General features: G+C 41.3%; 1 protein-coding gene across 2 annotated transcripts in view; it reads left to right on the top strand.

Moving 5' to 3' along the window:
• LOC133967970 (cAMP-specific 3',5'-cyclic phosphodiesterase 4B-like) overlaps window positions 1–20,720 on the top strand; it is a 52,814-nt gene that overhangs the window by 14,578 nt on the left and 17,516 nt on the right. For both annotated transcript variants that reach the window (XM_062403706.1, XM_062403707.1), the window contains 4 exons: window positions 4,531–4,722; window positions 4,808–4,844; window positions 12,310–12,380; window positions 13,026–13,075. In XM_062403706.1, coding sequence (XP_062259690.1) covers window positions 4,531–4,722; window positions 4,808–4,844; window positions 12,310–12,380; window positions 13,026–13,075 — 350 coding nt within the window. The remainder of the gene's footprint in view (window positions 1–4,530; window positions 4,723–4,807; window positions 4,845–12,309; window positions 12,381–13,025; window positions 13,076–20,720) is intronic.

Raw genomic sequence — 20,720 nt, 5'->3', positions numbered from 1 at the left:
AGTTGTTTTTGTAATCGTGTATGTTTGATGTCACCTGATAGTTTTATCTCCATCGATAAGGTTACCATCTCACTTTTATCTTGAGATGTTATTATGAGAAGTGTAAACATGTATCTGGTTTCCTAATGAACCGGTGGCAGATCAGATTAGAATATTGTGGGCCAGCATAATGGGACACATGACTTTGGCATGGCGAGCTAAGGCATTAGGTTTGGCGGAGGTATATGCTCGCAGGGCGTCTAGTTTATTTTTTGTAGTCTTCTGCTTGTGATCTTGCTTTTTGAAAACTAGATTTCATTTGTACTTTGTTTTAGTTTTGTGCTTCAGTGCTAAGTAGTTATCACAACAACCTTAGTGCTGGTGGGAGGCTGCTGTTTTCCTCCCGTCCTCAAAGTTTGCAGGGTCATTTAGTTATCATTTTTCAACCCTTTATTTTCTCCTAATTTCGTATCAATTCTCACAGTGATGAACTCCTGTGTCCTGGAGAAGGCATCAAAAGGAATGAGATGAGAGCTGTTTGCTGTTATTGTTGTGTCTTCCTTTGAGGTGCCGTGTGTGTGACACAGTAGGCTGCTGATGTCTCAGTGATGGTTGCCCCTTTACATTATTGGATGACAATTTGCCTCATGGACCCTGTTTCTTTGAACCACGATGACTCACTCCACTAAAGCACACATGATTATGGGCTCTTCAGAGACATATTGTCCACTGACTCTTTTATCTGTGGCTTTTATCTCTAGGTCACTCATCCCCTGCTCTTTGGCTCTTTGAAAGCCAGGGTTGCATTGATTTAGAAAAAAGTTTACAAGCCAGAAAACTTTAACTCTGTTTTTTACAAAATCATAACTTCTGTGTCTTATTTGCCAGATCAGCCGATCAGCTTGTTGATTCGGTTTTGCATTGTTTATATTGCAGTGAGAACATTTGAAACATATCTAACATAAAGTAATTCAAAGTATCGGAGTATCATATATGTTTTAATGGGTCTGCGCTGTAGGGTTAGGGTTTCCTGGATGATCGGTCTGTATGTCCATCGCATTCTTTTGAACATGATATCTCATGTTATTTCTTCAAATCTGGTAAAAACTTTCAGTTCAGCACTGAAGGACAAAGGTCTCTGTGAACTCAGAAAGCATATTTGTTTCAAGTTTCAAGTTTCCTTGTGAAAGCAGCATCTCACAAACACCCTCATAAATGTTTCTCCACGTTTTGGTACCAACATTCAACTGGAGTTGTAGATTACGATCTGGTTGTCAAAGGTTAAAATCAAGGTCACATTGGCCTCACAAACAGGTTTTTGTCCTTTCGAATAGATATCTCAAGTCCAGCTTTTGAGAATTTCCTCAAATTTTCACCAGTTGTCACTGGGACTTTAATATTTGATTTCAACGGGTCAAAGGTCACAGTCTCCTCATATAAGTCATCAATGTATGTGTGTAGACTGAATTTGTTCAATCATACAGAGCCTTATACAGCAATATATTATTCTCACGTTGCCAAAAATGGCTCCATTCCATTTGATTGAGTCCAGAAAGTGTGTTTTTTCAGAAATTCACCCGCATTTCAAAAACACAGGAAACACGATTTAGCAATAAGGAGTCTGACGGCAGGAATTGGCCGCGGCTTCCAGCATTTTATTGAGCTCAGTCCAGTTGAGATTATTTACAGAGCCCAAACAGGAGGCTCTGGTTCTTCTCATCCAGTCACACAGTCTGTTTGGCCTTCAGCCTGTTGCGATAACGTAAATGTAAATTCACTCTACTGATGTGGACGTACAGTATATAAACACTGACAACCTTTTAAAATAACCCTGAATTTAGTTAATAATAGTACACAAGATTCTGCCGGAGCTCAAATGCTATTTCAGGTCAAGGAAAGCAGTCTGACAAAGAAGTAAAGTTTTGTCTGTCCAAAATAGGAAGAAATGCATAACACTGAAATATGAAATGTGAATATGAAAATCTGAATTTTCTACCCGTAAACTTTTTGTCCACATGAATTTGGTGTGTATTTTCACTGGATAACACCTCATGGCTTCTTCCACACACCTACGAACCAGTTCCCTCTTACTCTCCTCACTTTAAACCAGGCTTGACCTTTATGTGAACTTTACTCTCCTGTGTCCCTGATCATATTATTTTTAAACGATTACAAAAACTATTTAAAAAATGTACCTCCGCCAAGGTAGTCCTTTTTTTCTCTGTCTTAAACATTGGGAGATACATAACGTTTTAGTTTTACCCATTGAATGGCTCCTGGATCTTAATGAAAATAACTGGGTATGTGTAAGAGACTGATATGTATGAATATCAGTGTGTGAAATGTGGTGCAGATCAAAATCAATATTGTGAATTTAAATGTGGTTTCATTGGCAGAGGTATACGCCATTCGAGAAGAGGTATGACATTCTACTTTACTTTGTGCTCTGGTTTATATCTCCCCTACGTCATTTGCACATCAGTAAGCCTTTTTAGGTTGATGAATAAATGAACAGCTGGCTTTTCTCCTGTAATACCCTCCTCTTCACCGTAAACTCTGCTACATATGCTTTTATATGGCGTCATAGGTGGCCGAGCGAAGGGCGGGAAGGGATGATGAACGCCCTTACTAATCTGCAGTGGTTTAACATAGAGGGAAGAGGGACAGGCGGTCAGATAAACAGGGTGACTGCGAGTCTGTTATCCAGCCCAGATCTGCCTGTTAGAATCGGCCTTGCCTGCATCGTTCCAGCACGTGTTCTCCTGCCAAACAGAAAGGTCCCTCCGTGTGTGTGAGTGAGTGAGCGAGCAGCCAGCATCAGGGTATTTTGTTGCCCAATGAGAACGAAGGAAGTGGACGGCAGAGAAGAATGTTTCGGAGGTCCCCCCGGTGCAGAGCTGGGCACTTTGACTTCGGCGAGGAAGTCGTCAGTAGACAATGCCTCTCGGCTCCCAGGTGACTCTTTAGCGATCTTTGTAATTTTAAACATACGCTGTTGTGCAACTCTTTTAACCGGAGACTCTGTTTGGTATTTTCTTTCTTCCTCAAAAATGACCATGTTATGTCACTACAGTCATTTACATACCACAGTTTTCTGCTTGTGTCAGATCAAGGGATTAGATTATTGCCGTAGGTAAAGCATGTGGTCATAGTTGTGTGAAGTTGGGATTTGAATTACGCAGATCGCAGCGCTGATGACGTCTTTGCATGTGCGTAGACCGAGTTTGCACATTTCCCACTAATCTGAGTTGCTGTGGCAGAGGTGTGGGGCGGAGAGTGGGAGGGGGGTGTGTGTGCCTAGTTAATCCCACATGCAGCAGAAATTACCAAGGGGCAGTCCATTTCTGTAGGATTGTGTGTGTGTGTGTTTGTGTTTTTCTTGTGGATACGCCTATAACAAGACTATCACTACAGTTTTTTCTATAATGCCAATTTGTTTTAATCAATCTGTCATATTATTATCCAAGATAAAATGAAGTACTGAGTAAAATGTATTTTCATGTAATTTACGTTTTGTGCCATCTGTTGTTTGTGCCATGTATTCTCTGAGCTTTTACCTCTAAACTCCATCAGTCCATCTGACGAGATCATCTGGCTACACAATCGTTTGTCCTCTGCTCCTGCACCCACTCCATGGTGACAAACAGATTGTGTCTTACACATAAAATGCGCACAACATGCGCCAAATCTGAGGCTTGTGGGTTTGCTCTGGCTTCATAAATGTTGTATCCGGTGTCTGTTGGTCGCCTTTTCAATATTTTCTTTGTATTGCTACTTCTATTATTAAGGCTTTATAGGGATAAATGAATGGCGCTGTCACATTTGGGGATCTAGAATTTTTCTATATCAGGGGCCAAAATGGGACAATTATATGTCCAACATCCATGTGAAATTCCTTATTTAGTAAGGTAAGTTTATTCCTTGTTTACTGTTAGCTCTATAGGTTTGAGTCAAATCCAAATCATTAAACATATTTTGAAAATAGTTTCTTATTTAGGCAATGTGTTTTAAAGAAAAGCTTCTACAAAAGAAAGTCTTAACAAACTGGGATATGTTTTGTCAGTTTTGTTTCGAAGTTACTACTCTTTTTTTAAAGACTACTACAGGACACTTCAGGGGCCAGTCGGATTCCAGTTGGGGCCAGTGCTCAGTTTTCTGGTGAGACACAAACCAGAAGAGCTGTTTCCAATAAAGCCGAACCGCTCTCACTGACCAGCAGAGCAAACGTGTTTTATATTTACGTTTGTTTTGTGTACATGTGAAGGATGGATAGATGAGTAATAACCATTTTAGGGTTTATGCAGCCATCTCTTCGCTGAGTGGGATCTGTGGACCTGTTGCGCAATAACCCTTACTGGAAGTCTGCGTTCATAACTCTGATATTTGATCGACATGGTATTTAAAATGCAGAGGGAGAAGTCAGATCCTTGAAGCTAATGAACACACACGTTCACTGATTTCACGTAGTTACTTTAAAACCTTTTTCTTTCAGATGCAGCCTACTTTCCTTTTTTTTCTTTTCATCCCTCTCATTTGTCTCTCTCCTTCCAGCTGCGAAGTGGAGAATGGCCCTCTGCTGTGCTGCAGTCCCTCGGACCCGGCGTCCCCGAGCTCTGGTCTGGTTCTACACCCCAACTATAGCGGCCACGGTCAGCGCAGGGAGTCCTTCCTGTACCGCTCTGACAGCGAGTACGATCTGTCGCCCAAGTCCCTGTCACGAAAGTCATCCATTGGTGGAGATCTGTGAGTTGTTTGCATCAACTTCACAATGACCATCTATGTATGTGTTTGTGTATAACTCCGTCTTTCCTTTCCTTCATTATCTCAGGCACGGAGAGGACTTGATTGTGACTCCGTTTGCTCAGGTAAGAGCTGATTTCAAGTCAGTTAATCTCCCTCTGTCAACATTATCTTAAACACTAGGGCTACGTTGTAGCACTGAAGGGCCTGAGAACCCTCACGTTGAAGCCTGTTGTGGTCGGTGGAGAGAGCGATCGATGACAAAGTGCAGGTCTCCGCGTTGCATGCGTGTTGTGCACTGCGGCAAGGACAAACGCTTCACTTCCTGCGTCTGTCACGCGACGTCGGTCCTTGCCTGCTAACTGCTCATTACGGTCCACGCTATCTATTGCACATCACACTGTGAAAATGTTATGTAAAACGAATGATAGTTATAAAACAAAGCTAACTTCCTGTTGCCAGTAGGTTGAGCTATCATATATATAGATATAGATCTGTTCAAGTAGGCGCTCTCATGTAGCGTGAGCAATTTTGTGTCAATTGGACAATGCTACCACAACTTAATTTTCACACTGATCAGTAGGGGACGCTATGACCCTGAACTAATATTAATACATAGAGCTGTTCAGATCAGGATTGTGATCATAGGTCAGTAGTTCGGAGCCGGTTGGATAATGCAGAGTGGATTAAAAAAGTACTTCCTGTTTCATGGCAAATCAGTAGGTGGCGCTATTACACTGATCAAATATTGACACAGAGCTGTTCAGGCTTGGACTCTAATCATGTGACAGAAGTTTGGTAGTGATAGGACAATGCAGAGGGGAGTTATGACAGCATTGTGTCCTTTGGCGAAGGACTATCCTTCGCCGCACATCAATGTCTACACGGTTTGAGGAAATGTCACAATTCCGACCATGATCCAATGACTTGACTGAGCTCTTTTGAGCTGTATATTGTAATACAGCCAGTAGCAGTTCATCAAAGTATAAAACATGTCACTTCCTGTAGCCACCAGGGGGCGCTGTGTTTTCAAATAATAATTTCTGTGTTAATGTCATCAAGCCGGGACTCTTGTCTTACATGTTTGGACTCGATTGGACCATGCAGGTCCGAGATACATGTTTTGATGCCGTTTAATCAAACTTTGACGTCAGGCCAAGGTCACACGGTGCGACGACAAATCAATCTTTAAATCTGTTTTTATCCCCACCTTGTTGTGAGACACTCATCTCAAATTGAAGTTGATCTGATGAAAGCCCTAGGACAAGTATGTCAAAGTAAAAATGGTGAATATGGTCAAGATGGCTACTATATAGAAAATGGCCGGCTTCCTGTGGTGTTTTTCATAATGCACCTTGAGACTTTTTTCAATGACTGGTCGCGATACACCTGTGTTCCGATTTTGGTGAAGATCGGTCATAGGGAAACCTAGAGGCTGGTTCCAGGGGGCGCTGTTGAGCCATTTTGCCACACCCAATTCATATTACTAAAATATCCATAGACCTTGAATTTCCTGAAAAGTTTCATCACTTATTGAGCATGACTAGAAAAATCTTAAAATTTCAATAGGGCCTCCCAGTGTTTGGTGCTCGGGCCCTAATCATAATATTTCAGTTTATCATCCTCTGTTCTTATTTCGGTGAGAATTTGTGTAGAAAGTGCCAGTCTTGATTTTCGTGCCGGCCGTCTTTGTGTCGAATCTGCTATCGGGGAAGTTAGGAGACAGGGATCACAAGCAGCAAGGATGGTGAGAAAATATGAGGATAGAGATAAGATGGAGATACAGGTCCCGTTTCCCTTTATTCGTCATGGGGTATGACTCAACAACAAGATGGACGAACAATATCTGTGGTTTTCAGCCGCCATCGTAGTTACTGTCACCTCCCCCAGTCTGTCCCCAAACACACCCCAAACTACCCCGAAAATATAGACCAGCCAGGTGAGCTGACAGCTCACCAAAACTAAGATGAAAAAGACTAGAGGTCCGGACAACATGGACCCCAAGGTCTTCAAGGTGTGTGTGGAGCAGTGGTCAGGTGTGTTTCTACATCTAAACAACCTCGCGCTGAGGCTGCCCAAGATCTGGAAGATATCCTGCATCGTCCCTGTGCCCAGGACGGAGCGTCCCGGTGCTGCAAACGACTTCGGACCGGTGTTTTTAATGTCACCTTTAAGAGGATCGTCCCACCGCACCTCGGGCCCAAAGAATGGAAAAATTGCACATGAACACGACTCTGATCCCATCTCTGTATTGGCTTTCTTTTTTTTAAATAGCCTTGTGTATTTATAGAATTATCCCTACTTTTGGATATATTTGTATATTTACTCATATTTTTGGTCTTACTATATTTCCACTTGAGCTGCTACTTTCTTTACTGACATCGACCTGCAGAGATGGAGAGCCCCTGTTCTCCACCAATTTAGACCTACGCATGCACAAGTTCCAAACCCACTAAGAGAAGTTAACTGAACTGAACTGAAGCATCTAGTATTCATTCTAACATCATCAAGGCAGAATATTAATTCCAGCACTCCATCACAGACAAATAAATATACTGGTGGCATAGTGAACAGCTTTAAGTAGCACTCTATATTTCCACTCAGACTTCCATGGCTGTGCCTAAACAAAGGTCAACACAAATTCTTCAAGTTTATGTTTCCTTGAAAAACACACAAAATCTGTATAAATAGGGTTAGGGTTAGGGTCCCTATCTATATCTATATAGTTATAGTGCCTGTATATTTGCTTGTGTGCAGGCATACAGCTGATTAATGTATTTTATGGTGGGATATGGCTGTGCAATCTTAATAAAATGTATATATATTGTTAAAAAAAATCATTCTCCACAAACATTTTATAGAAGAGAATAAAATGAGATATATATAGAGTCTTACATATGCATACCTGGAAAACCAAGAGAACCAAACTGATGGTGCATGCACAGGCCTAAACTGTGGTTCCATGACTCTTGCATGTGTACATCTGGAACCGTTCTCCGGCTCTGCAGGAGGATGTATCTGATACACTTTGTGCTGCTGTGTCATTTGTGAATTTCCTCCATGGAGGAGAAATTAATCTACATCTTATCTTATAACACGTGCAAGTCATTTAGTTTTTCATCTTTTTATTTGGTGCGATACTATCATTGTGAAGACATCATTATTTTTTATGATGTTTTGAAATCAAATTGTAAATCCCTCCATTAACCTTGACAGTCCACAGAGCAGGTGAAGAAGGTAAAGTCAGCTCAGTTGCTGGGGGATGTTGGCGCCACTGACTTCTTCCGCCTCCTCCACAACCCCACAATGTTGCGGACTCTCTACCACAATGAAGCATTCTTTGGGTTCTGTGTCTTCTCAGGCAGCCCCGTCTCCTTGGGTTTGGGATCAGGGAGAACATTGGAGAGAACCTCTTCCTCAGTGAGCTCAGTTCTGGAAACAAAAGGAATGAGGTCTATCATTGGAAGACCTCATCTTAAGTAACCCTGAACTTCTCCAGATCCTCTTGTAAATTGTTATTCTTCTTCTTCTCCTCCTGGAGCTCAGTTTTCAACTTCTCCTGGTTGTTTTCATGTCTTTGACAGACCTTGAGATAAGAATCTTTGAGCTTCTCCAGCTGTCCTTGGAGAAGGTTCTTCTTAATCTTCCCCTCCTGGAGCTCGGTTTTCAACTTCTCCTGGGTGGTTGTATGACTTTGGCAGACCTCGTTATGAGAAACTTGGAGATTTTTCAGCTCCTCTTGGAGAATGTTCTTCTTCTTCTTTTCCTCCTGGAGCTCGGTGTCGAACTTCTCCTGGGTGGTTGCATGACTTTGGCAGATCTCGTGATGAGAAGCTTTGAGATTTTTCAGCTCTTCTTGGAGAAGGTTCTTCTTCTTCTTCTCCTCCTGGAGATTGCCGTTGAACTCCTCCTGGTTGGTTGTATAACTTTGGCAGACCTTGTGATAAGAAGCTTTGAGATTCTCCAGCTCTTCTTTGAGAGAGTTCTTCAACCTCTTCTCCTCCTGGAGCTCGGTGTTGAAATTCTCCTGATTGGTTGCTTGACTTTGGCAGAACTCGTGATAAGAAGCTTTGAGTTTCTCCAGCTCTTCTTGGAGACTGTTCTTCATCTTCTTCTCCTCCTGGAGCTCGGTGTTGACATTCTCTTGATTGGAGGCAAGACTTTGGCAGACCTCATGACAAGAAGCTTCGAGATTTTTCAGCTCTTCTTGGAGATCGTTGTTCTTCTTCTTTTCCTCCTGGAGCTCAGTTTTCAACTTCTCCTGGTTGTTTTCATGTCTTTGACAGACCTTGACATAAGAAGCTTTGAGCTTCTCCAGCTGTCCTTGGAGAAGGTTCTTCTTAATCTTCTCCTCCTGGAGCTCGGTTTTCAACTTCTCCTGGGTGGTTGTATGACTTTGGCAGACCTCATTATGAGAAACTTGGAGATTTTTCAGCTCCTCTTGGAGAATGTTCTTCTTCTTCTTTTCCTCCTGGAGCTTGGTGTCGAACTTCTCCTGGGTGGTTGCATGACTTTGGCAGACCTCGTGATGAGGAGCTTTGAAATTTTTCAGCTCTTCTTGGAGAGCGTTGTTCTTCTTCTTTTCCTCCTGGAGCTCAGTTTTCAACTTCTCCTGGTTGTTTTCATGTATTTGACAGACCTTGAGATAAGAAGCTTTGAGCTTCTCCAGCTGTTCTTGGAGAAGGTTCTTCTTAATCTTCTCCTCCTGGAGCTCGGTTTTCAACTTCTCCTGGGTGGTTGTATGACTTTGGCAGACCTCGTTATGAGAAACTTGGAGATTTTTCCGCTCCTCTTGGAGAATGTTCTTCTTCTTCTTTTCCTCCTGGAGCTCGGTGTCGAACTTCTCCTGGGTGGTTGCATGACTTTGGCAGATCTCGTGATGAGAAGCTTTGAGATTTTTAAGCTCTTCTTGGAGAAGGTTCTTCTTCATCTTCTCCTCCTGGAGATTGCCGTTGAACTCCTCCTGGTTGGTTGTATAACTTTGGCAGACCTCGTGATAAGAAGCTTTGAGATTCTCCAGCTCTTCTTTGAGAGAGTTCTTCAACCTCTTCTCCTCCTGGAGCTCGGTGTTGAAATTCTCCTGATTGGTTGCTTGACTTTGGCAGACCTCGTCGTAAGAAGCTTTGAGATTCTCCAGCTCTTCTTGGAGAGAGTTCTTCATCCTCTTCTCCTCCTGGAGTTCAGTGTTGAACTTCTCCTCGTTTGCATTGCTGTACCTTTGTAACTGCTCCAGCTCTTGCTCTGTTTTATTTTCTCTGTTAATGATCCTTTCCTTCAGCTTTTTCTGTCGAAACAGCTCTCGTTTGTGCTCCTCCAACTCTTGGCTCAGTTGGATCCTCCAGTGGTACTCTGTTCTATGGTAGGCATTCTCCTTGGCCAGCAGGTCTATGAGGTAGCTTATTTGTTGAGTCATACCCATAGAGTTCTGCAGAATCGTTGCTGGGTTTGGAATAGCCCCCACGTTTTGTTGAAAAAAACCTTCCATCGCTGGTTTGATCTATTTGTTTGTAATAGAAAGTTAGAATTATTCTGGACAGATTTCTACATAAGTAGAATGTTATCCCCTTCATCTTATTTTGCTATAAAAGGACCTATCAATGGAACCTTTTAGATCAAAGAGCACGAGCCTTCGATATATAGAACATTCAAAATATCTTTTATCTTTAATATTAAACGTGTGTGATCTTAGGAGTCTTAACCTAAACGTAACCTTAACCCTAACATTAAAACCAATTCTTAACCTTCAAAAAGTCCTTTGTATTTGTGAGGAACAGCCAAAATGTCCTCATAATTATGGTATTGGACCAAAATTTGGCCTATAAACTATAGATAGACAAGCACAAGTTTGTCATAATGATGAATCTGACGCAGGACAATCGAGATCCCTTGAAATTTCCAAAGTTGAGGAAGCAGAGCGAGATTTGAGGCTCCGTCATATCTCTGTTTTTCAAATAATCTGTTTTCTCAATTCTTTTGACAATAATTCATTGACATAAATACCTGTCAATGATATGAATTTCTTTAATTTATCATCTAGAGTAGCAGGGCTTCATCTGATTGGCCAAATATATTGACACGCAGAGTGTGAATGCATGGCAAATCGAACACCATTTAGCGCAATTTTTTGCTGCCTACACAAACTAGGGCAACGTTGTATGTCTAGTTTGGACTTGATTGGACCAGACCATGTCTTAGATACAGAAGCTTGTGTTTTGATGACGTGTAATCAAACTTTGACGCCACGGTCACACGGTCACACAGCCTTAAAACCATATGAATATCTTCAAGGGGGGGATTTTAATACACACATGCAGTTTGAGTGAGAGAACCATGAACACTGAAGTTAAAGCAATTTTTTGTTTCACGACGAGTTGAAGAACTTTAATGCCACTCCTTTTTATATGGCATTTGATGAAAAGTCACAGTAATCTTATGCCTACATTATCAATGTTTTGAGACCCATTTGATACAGTTTTACATGGTTGAGGTCAGAGGATTATGTGGTATACATCCAAGTGTAAGACATGCAAAAAGACATTTCCTGTTGCCACCAGGGGGCGCTGTGATTTCAAGTAATAATTTCTGTTTAAATGTCATCAGACCGGGACTCTTGTCTCACATGTCTAGTTTGGACTCGATTGGGCCATGTATGTCTGAGATACAGGACCTCCTGTTTTGATGCCGTTTATCAAACCCTAAGTTGAAGTTGATCTGATGAAAGCCATTGGACACGTACTTCAAAGTAAAACTGTGGAATACGGCCAAAATGGCCACTAAATTGAAAGTGGTGGGCTTCCTGTTGCGTTTTTTTCACAATCCCCCTATACTTTTTTTTATGGTCACGATACACCTGTGTTCCGATTTGTGTGAAGATCAGTCAAGGGGAAACCTAAGGGCTGGTTCCAGGGGCCGCTGTTGAGCCATTTTGCCACACCCATTTTTCAAATTACTCCAGAATACGTACATGTTCACCACTTTCTAATTTTCTACAAAGTTTGGTAAGAAGTTCAGCCTGTTAAAGCCCTCAAAAGCCAATTCAGTTTCGTAACAACAATAATAATAAGATGAATCCTTACAATTTCAAAAGGGCCTCTCACCATTCGGTGCTGGGGCCCTAATGAACTTCCGTGCTCAGTCAGGATTACCTTCCCTGCCCTCTGGTGGCCTGTAGTAGACATGGCATGGGCTGTTTTTCAATGGCAAAGGTCATTTTAGACTCATTACCCAAAACCTTCTGTGTTCACTCAAATTATTTTTCCAAACAATCATTAATGATAGTATATTTATGTGTGTGGTTGATTTTTTTTAGATTGCTCTCTAATGATTACAGCATCTTAGGGTTCTTACCTTCTTACAACTTACTGTACCACCGTTATTGTGAGAGGAAAAGACTGCATTGAATGCACCCCAAATTAATAAATATTAGTGACATTATCAGTGTGTATTTTCTCTCGACCCTCCTACAATAGTCTTATACTGATCTTCCTGTTTATATAGTTAAATATTCCTCATATTTCTTCTCTACCGTGTTCAACTCCTCGTATGGCTTCTTCTTGTCATTATTATAATGTTTTTTTGTTTTTTTTTTAGGTTCTAGCAAGCCTTCGGACCGTCAGGAACAACTTCACCACTTTGACAAATGTACAATGTGCATCCCATAAGTAAGACATCTCATTGTGTAACGTTGTGCGCTTTGTGACTACAGGCTCTTTTCAGCTATGGAAAAAGGCTTTTATACTAGGAGCCATATTTGTTTATTTTATGTGTGCTGGTCTAAATCCTTTGCAAAAAATAATCATTTAAAAAGAACATTTTTAGATGCCACAGTTCAAGATACCTACATCCCACACTTGGGGGCGCCAGTTCATCAGAATCTCCCCCAGCGCTGTGGACCCAAACCAGTGGAGAGTCTGGTTTGCTGCACTGTCACTGGAAATCCTGAACTGGACACAGTGACAATTTCTATTTGCCTGACGAAGTTACCTCATCTCATTCTGTTGCTATGAGAGCTCCCTCTGATCTCTGTAATGGGACAGTCCTGTGGCTGCACATGCATCAGGTCTGTGCCACAGGTGGAAACAGTCAAAGAAACTTAGGAAAGACTGGTCACCGTGAGCTGAGAGTTAATTAGACGAAACAGTGTCACGCAGTGTCAGTTGAAAATCTGACTTGTCCCATGCAGAGAGACAGAGCATCTATTCAGTATTTCTTACAGAAACCAAATCACATTAGTAGAATAAATTGATGCAAACATCTGTTACACATCTGGTTTGAATCGTTTGTGACTTGTTTCTCTTTGGATTCAGGAGGTCTCCTGCTGCAAATCAGCCGTCTGTCACCAAAGTCTGTCTGTCAGGTGAGTTCAGCCTCAAGCCCTCCACTATATGATGAGGGGAGAATAAATACACCCGCAATAGAGCCTATGATTCTGGGAAATGTGAAAAACTGGAACGTGCATGCGCACACTCCAGTTGTGCAATCGTTTTACTGTGGTAGTTGTTTGTTTCATTTCCTAGACCTCAAATGTCAAGATCGGCTGCAAGAGGAGGACAATGAGATGAGCTTAAGATTTAAGAGATAATGATACAAAAATAAATACGCTCCAATCAGTGTTTTCCTGTTGTGGTATTCACAGTACGTGCAGTTTTATGAAAAAAAAAAAACAAGAGATAGAAATTTCACTTGCATGTGACGTTTATCTCCACAGTAATCAACAATATTCACAGCAGCGTACAGTGGCTTCCTGTTCTCACACTTGAACAGTAGATGAATAGTTGTGTTTATGTTTTCAATCAACATGCTCAGTCAAAGTATGCATTTTGCACACAATATATTAAAACAAGATATAATATCAAATTTTGAGTTTTTGGAACAGGAAACAAAACATCAGTGTCTGACACAACAACACGTCAGGAATATAATATAAGTGAATATTATTAACGATAATTTTGATAATTACTTTTGTTATTGTTGTTTTTGTAATCTTCAAGCAAACAAGGACAGATTTAAATATGCATGGTCAATGAGTCATTACAAAACATATGCATCATAATTTAGGAAATGCATATACCATCTTATATAGTAGTGGTATATAGATTTAAAGAGTCAGTTTTAGGACGAGACTCAAAAGTAGCAGCAGGTTCATCTGATCTAATAGATTGTGGACAGCTAAAAGAGGGTGAGAGCCTGAGAAAAAGATTGAATGGTTTGTACTCAGATCAGGTAGATTTGAAGGAGGAAGTGGATAAGAGAAAGAGAAGAAGAGGAGGGAGGGTGGTTGGGATATTAGTTCCTGCTACTCTGCTTCTGCAAGCCCCATTTACGTCAGCACAGCCTGCACACGGCCGCTCTCCACATCCTATCAGCACATATGGGCTGCTGGGGGCGTCCCGCGGCAGGAAAGACAAGTAAGTGTGAGTCCCTCATTGTCCTTCCTCCTCCACACTTCTCACAAACCTTGACCTTCCCCAAAGTCATCGCTGATGAGCGAAGCCGTGCTGCTATTGGTTTCCATCGTGACGCATGGGGGTAGATAAAATGAGGGAAACAAACGTGATTAATTCAGTTTTTAATCTGTTTGAAACCTCTACGCGACGATCCACGCCGCGCAACTCCTGTGTCACCACAGAGCAACGCAGTCATCAAGACAGTACACCTGCCACTACATAATGGTGATTGTTCCCAATGTTCAGGAGGAGTACAACAATTAACAATATAACAAGAAGCCCTCGTGTCCTTCTCTGTGCTGCTCTCTGTCTCGTTTCTGGGCAGGAAAAAGGAGAACAGATTTTTCCTGTTTTGCATCTGTGTTTTCAGTGAGCCATTATTACTCCCAGTGGTGGAAAAAGACACAGTACCTGCGTCTTTCTGGGCGCCAGCTCAGCATAGATGTGAAAGATCCCTTTGAATCTTTGACAATCCCTGTAAAGGGATTTGAGCAGGACACAGCGAGTGAAACACGTCAGAAATCAGGGTTCTGTGAATTCCTGGTGATGGGGATGTAGTTGTGTCAAGAAAGAGTAAAAGATTAAACAGGTTGAGTGAGTAAGGAGAGAAAGAAAAGACACCAAAGGTCAGAGGCAAACGTCACAGTTTTTCTTTATAATCAGATGCCATCCGGGACAAGCAGGAAGTCAGATGAAATAAACAGTCACTGGGTGAAAGTGCATGAGAAGCAAAGACGGCTGTATGTGTGTTGGAGGGGGGGTCATAATAGAAATCAGCTCAGCGTCAAGTGCGTCAGTGCAGCCTGTGTACAATAGTAAACTTCTTTACTCCAATAACGTGTATTTTACTTTTCCTCATGTGACTTTGCAGTTTTCCGCACACAAACCGTCTTGGCCCCATCACACAGCGGCGGTCCCTTGAGACAGGCAGCTCAACAAAGGACATACTCTTTCCAGACTGATTCAGATTACAGGCTTTGCTCTATATTACGCCTGATAAATGGCCCTTTTGAAGAATATTCTTGATTGTGACGTCTTCGCTGTTGGGAGTCGTAAATAATCTGTATCAGTTAACAATGTCATTAGCTGTAAGATCGTCACAGATGGTTGGGTAAACGGTTAGTCTTTGAGCAAGGAAGGGTAGTCGAAACCTGATCCTGTTCTTTGAGTGAATGTTCCCTTTGCCCGGACCTGGAGACACTAATGTTTCAGGCAGCGCTGCGGGCCAGAGAGATCCTTCTCGTTCTCTATAATTTGACTCTGCAAAGAAAAATTGAGAAAAACAAATCCTCATTCTAGTTGACTGGTAGACAGACTGCGTTACATTCAGATTGTAACGCAGTTCGGCTTCATCTTTAGTTATTGAGCACTTTAAATACAACATAGTAGATTCAAGGTGCTTTAACACACAAAGATAACAAGACAAAATGTTTTATTATTATTATTATTACTAACCTCACCAGTAGCAGAAATAACAATAATACTAACGCCTCAACAATGCAGGCACATTGAGAGGCCAATGAATTACATTTTTTATGCTTTCCCCTGGTTTCTATATATGCTAAGCTAAGCTAAAAGGCTGCAAGGCTGTAGATCTCTATTTACCAGACATGTAAGATAGGAGTACAATTCTTCACTTTTAACTTAGTAGGACATAAACAAGTAGTCTTCTATTAGACGTGTAGGTAAAGTCTTGTAGTATAATGTTACACGTTTTTTTGATTTAAGATAACTACCAGGCTCGAATCGAATCGAAAGTGGCAGATTTACATTTGAAATGGGAGCACGAACTAATTGGGTTTGTTTAACCTGAGCTGTATTAAATGTTCCATGGTTCAATGTTAAAAAGTTGTCTCACCAAAACTTAGACCCATGCTACTTCAATCTGAAGGAGCAATACGATTGGACACAGAACAGGAGCTAGCTTGTCTGGCTCTCTCTAAAGGAAACAAAGAATGAAATTGCACGTAGCTGTGAGTGGTTGTTGGTCTTTGTTGGTCCTCTGATGTTGACCTGTCAAAAAGATCCTTGTGATGGTTGGAAAATGAGTTTGAACAAACGCAGAAGATTAGGAATGATGAGTTAGTTTTGTACTGTCAGCTACTTTACAGGGCCATAAAACTATTAATTTGTTTTTGATGATTTGTATGCCCCCACGCCAACGACAGTGGGTCCTCCCGTCCCATTCTTGTGAACCAAATATCTCAGGAACACCTAAAGGGAATTTTTTCAAATTTGTTTCAAACGTTCTCATGCACTCAAAGACGAACTGATTTGATTTTGAAGTGCTCAAAGGTCACTGTGACTTCATATGAGCCTGGAAACAGATGTATGGTGGTAATTCCAGTCCCCTTTAAGAGGGGGGGTCGACTGATTGTGTTACATCTAGATAGAGCCTGTTTAACTTTGCCTGGTGTCTGTCTTTATGCTAAACTAAGCTAAACGGCTGCAAGACTGTAGATCTTTATTCACCAGACGTAAGAAAGATCACCAACTTTCCCTTTTAACTCTCCGCTAGAAATTAATTAAATCTTTTTCAACCATTAAAGGCTTTATTGTTTTGTTGATTCACTTTATAGAGACTCAACCATGTACAGTATGTTTTTAGGTCAACCATATTATATCCAATAATTGATTACGGAACTGAATGAACAGTATTAATTCATCATAATTTCAGCAATTATAATAAGTAATGTTGAAAATTACAATATGTTAAATTGATTTAAGTTTGTGAGGACATAATGTTGCATTTTACATGTGTTTTTAATGCAGTGCATTTTGTTCAAGCAACACTTTGTCAGACTTCACTGAGAGAGCCACTGTTTGTTTTTATTAGTGTCAAGTGGTAGTGTCTTTTACCTTATATGGATATGTTTGTTAATTCCCTAATTGGCAAAAAGACACGTGACTCTGTGCGTACACTGCTCAGGGTGTGGAGCCCAGCACAATGAGAAATGCTCACTCGTCTATTGTCTCATTTTGCAAACATGTCCTGGGAGAGAAGTAATAAAGAGTAGTGAAGAAAGAGCTCGTTCAAAACAGGTTCCGACAGCACAAAAGAAAAAGAAAAGCATGTGTCAGTTCCCGTAATCTGCTCTAGGCTGACATTCAATCTGATGTGATCGCATTTAAATCAGGCCAGGAGTGTTGCAGTCATAGTTTGTGTTTCTTGTGTGTGTGTGCGTGTGCGTGTGCGTGTGCGTGTGCGTGTGCGTGTGCGTGTGCGTGTGCGTGTGCGTGTGCAAAGAAGTGCACCGGCCTGTTATCTCAGGTGAAACTATTGCAACCAAACCTGCCTCAGCTTCCTGTATTCCAGTAAAAATGAATTGTACTACGATTAAAATACTTAACTTTAGCGGTTTAGCTTTGCAGACACTTTATGCCAGGGATGTGCACAGAAATTGTGAGGGACCCCTGCTTTAACATGAAAAAGAAAATAACCCATTATTGCACAACATCGTGTAAACGAGCCTAACTGAGCATTGTTGAGGTTTTTTATTTACAGAGAATCACAACGATCACACAAAAGACTCACACTGAACTTGTAACACAATGTGTCCACATCAGACTCCAGTCCCAGGGTAAACACAACTGTCTTTCTCTGACGTAAAAGCAGTTTCACATGACACGGGGCAATGGACATCGCTTGGCATCCTCATTTTTTGTTATCTTCGATGTTGCAACTTCATTTGGTGATACCTTGGGTAACAACTGCAGTGGGGCAGCTCAGTCAAGAATTTTAAACAGGGAGTGGCCCGGCCCACTTAAGCCGTGAACTGTGCACGTCCACACTTTATAGTTGATCAGTCCTGCATCAACAGCATGATCCAATATATATGATTAAACACCTTAGTATTTGCTCTCTTTTAACATTGTGGTGTCAAGACAAGCAAAGTTTAATTGTATTTAAACCTAATAGGATTTGTATGTGATACAGGTTTTTTAAATACAGTCACCTGCTGTCCTGATTCCCACACTTTTAAAATGAAACACCTCAGAGAGGAGATGCATTTATTTTATCGCAGAACAATAATGCCATTTCACCATGATCATGGCATTGTGTATTCAGTTGAATGGTAAATGATGAGTTATAGTAAACAACCTTACATGTTGAAAAAGTTAATGTTTCATTAAAGCATCCATGTCATGATGACATCATTGCTGCCATATTATCCTAGATTCATTTCCAACTCAGTAAGCTTAAGCTCATTTGTATATTTATATATGATAGAGAAAATCCGCTGTTGAAGTGTGCAGGATCAAATTGTCAGACTTCATATACCCCCTCAAAATAGGCCATTAACTCCTTTCCCAGAGCCAGCAGAGGAGTTTGCCTTTCTGTCTTTTCACCCGGCACTTCATGTTCCATGTCACAAACACATCGAAAACTGAGAAGCTCGCTCACCTCGTTCTCTTGCCAAGTGAGTGCATTCACCAGAGTGTCTTTTTCCATTTCTGCCGACCACAGCTAATTAAACCATTTAATAGATAACCCAGGAGTGAATGCTGATTGTGTCTATTCCCATTGTAGATAAAAGTCATATGTCAGGGATTTTTTTTGGGCCAGTGGAAAAAATTCTTTAGTGAGTTCTTCATGAAGTCCTTTATGGGCATCTTTTTCAATATAAGTAGTAGCTTGTCTTTCCAGTCTTATTATCTAAGCAGATCCGTTGGAAAATGTCAGAGGATGTTTTTGAAGACATTGACCTTTGACACATCACCTCAAAAAGTTTATCTTCATGAGATACCCTCCCTTATAATATTCCCACCAATTTGGAGAAAATCTTTCCATGCATTGTTGAGTTAGTTTTGTAGACACACACACAGACAGGGGCGGGAGGGGGGGAAATCCCCTACTTGCGTGCAGGGTAATAATGAATCAACAGACGGATGGATGGACACACAGACGGACAGCTGGCCACACACTGGCAGCCAGAACTAATTTGACCTGACATTTTCAGTCTGAGTCGTCCGCTCCGCTCCAGTCTGAGACAGTCACTCAGCTCCGCAGCAGGAATCCATGTCAGGTTTTCCATGCTGGCGGCAGAGGAGAAGATCTGCAGGGCTGGATGCGTGCAGCCTGGTTAAGTATTTGAATTATGTCATTGACGTCAGCACAGTCATAAATCTCGCTGCGGGCCCATCCCTCCAGTTGGCCCATGCCAGCAAAGCTCCATGGTGCATTGTGCAGGAACTGTCTCACAGGCCGTAATGAGGTGTGTGTCAGAATTTGTGTGGTTGGATAACTGCGAAAAGCCTTTTGTTTTGATAGGTGAGGAGATTATGCCACAATTATAAACTATGAAGAGTCATAATCAGGACTGAGAGATGTTTGTGAGAAAAGACAACTGGTGATAATGTGGTTTCGGGGTTGGACTGACTCTAAATGTCCAACACAACAGAGGTTCACCAGAGTTTAGTTCTGGAGAAGTGACACTTCATAGGAAAACAGTGGGACAGATAAAGATCTTATCATGTAGCATAGTATTGAATTCTGTCTCATACAGTAGCACAATACTTTTTATTGAATCATTCTAAATAAATAAAAGTACAACATCATGTTACCTACATACTATTAACATTTAAGGAAAATGTTTAATAAACTGCAAAATAATCTGTATAATGTTAGATCTACTTTTACCTATGTCAGTAATGGTTTCAAGAAATATTGATTGAAAGTACTATTTGCATACTTTCTTAAAGAAATGACCACAACAGATGTTTCGATTTTGGAAAACTCAGGATCCAAGCTGGATCTTAGCTGTTATTTACTGTATGTGATGTCACTGCTCTTACACATATGTAACATCATATATATAATATATTCAAATGGTGCAGTATACAGCACCTTAAGAGTTAAGAGCACCCCGTTACATTTGTTGTAAGCAAGTCACTGATTCAAATATTTCCAGTCTTGCCGTATTTTTCCACAAAGTGTGACTGTGTTGAAACGTTTCTTTCTTTCCCTCTTTGTCTCTAGTGTCGATTTATTTTCATGCATCTCTACTCTGAAAAACCTGAATAAGTTGACGTAGGTTGGGGGGGGCTGATACACCGGTGATTCATTCAACCACCCTGTGTGCAGCGCAAAGTCAAACAAACGCAGCCGTGAGCACAGGCACGTATCAGTGTCGGAGTGTGCACTCTTCTCCTTCATGATGTGGGGAGGTCAACAAGAGGAATGCGTTGTGTTTGCGCACATGCAGATAGCTCGGGGGTGTTTACACCCGAACTGACGCTGGTGACTGCAGTGGTATTCATCGACCCTTTGTTGTAAGTGGTTGTTTTACTCCCTGACGAGTTCAATTAGTGGGAATAAACATGACTCGAGCCGTATTCGTCATTGAGTGACATATTACATATAGTAGTACATATACTTGTACAGATTTTGGATTTTACAAACAAAATATCGCATTGCACAAAAGCGTGGGACCTTTCAAATGAAAGGTCCCACGCAAAGTGTCTTTCATTTGAAAGACACTTTGTTTAATTCACCACCTAGTGGCTAGTTTAACAGTGCATACAGTATCTAGAATAGCACTCCAAGAGCCTGAT

This window comes from Platichthys flesus, chromosome 14 (assembly GCF_949316205.1).
Source record: "Platichthys flesus chromosome 14, fPlaFle2.1, whole genome shotgun sequence".
NCBI classification, from domain to species: domain Eukaryota; kingdom Metazoa; phylum Chordata; class Actinopteri; order Pleuronectiformes; family Pleuronectidae; genus Platichthys; species Platichthys flesus.
This window is presented reverse-complemented; position numbering and strand designations above follow the sequence as displayed.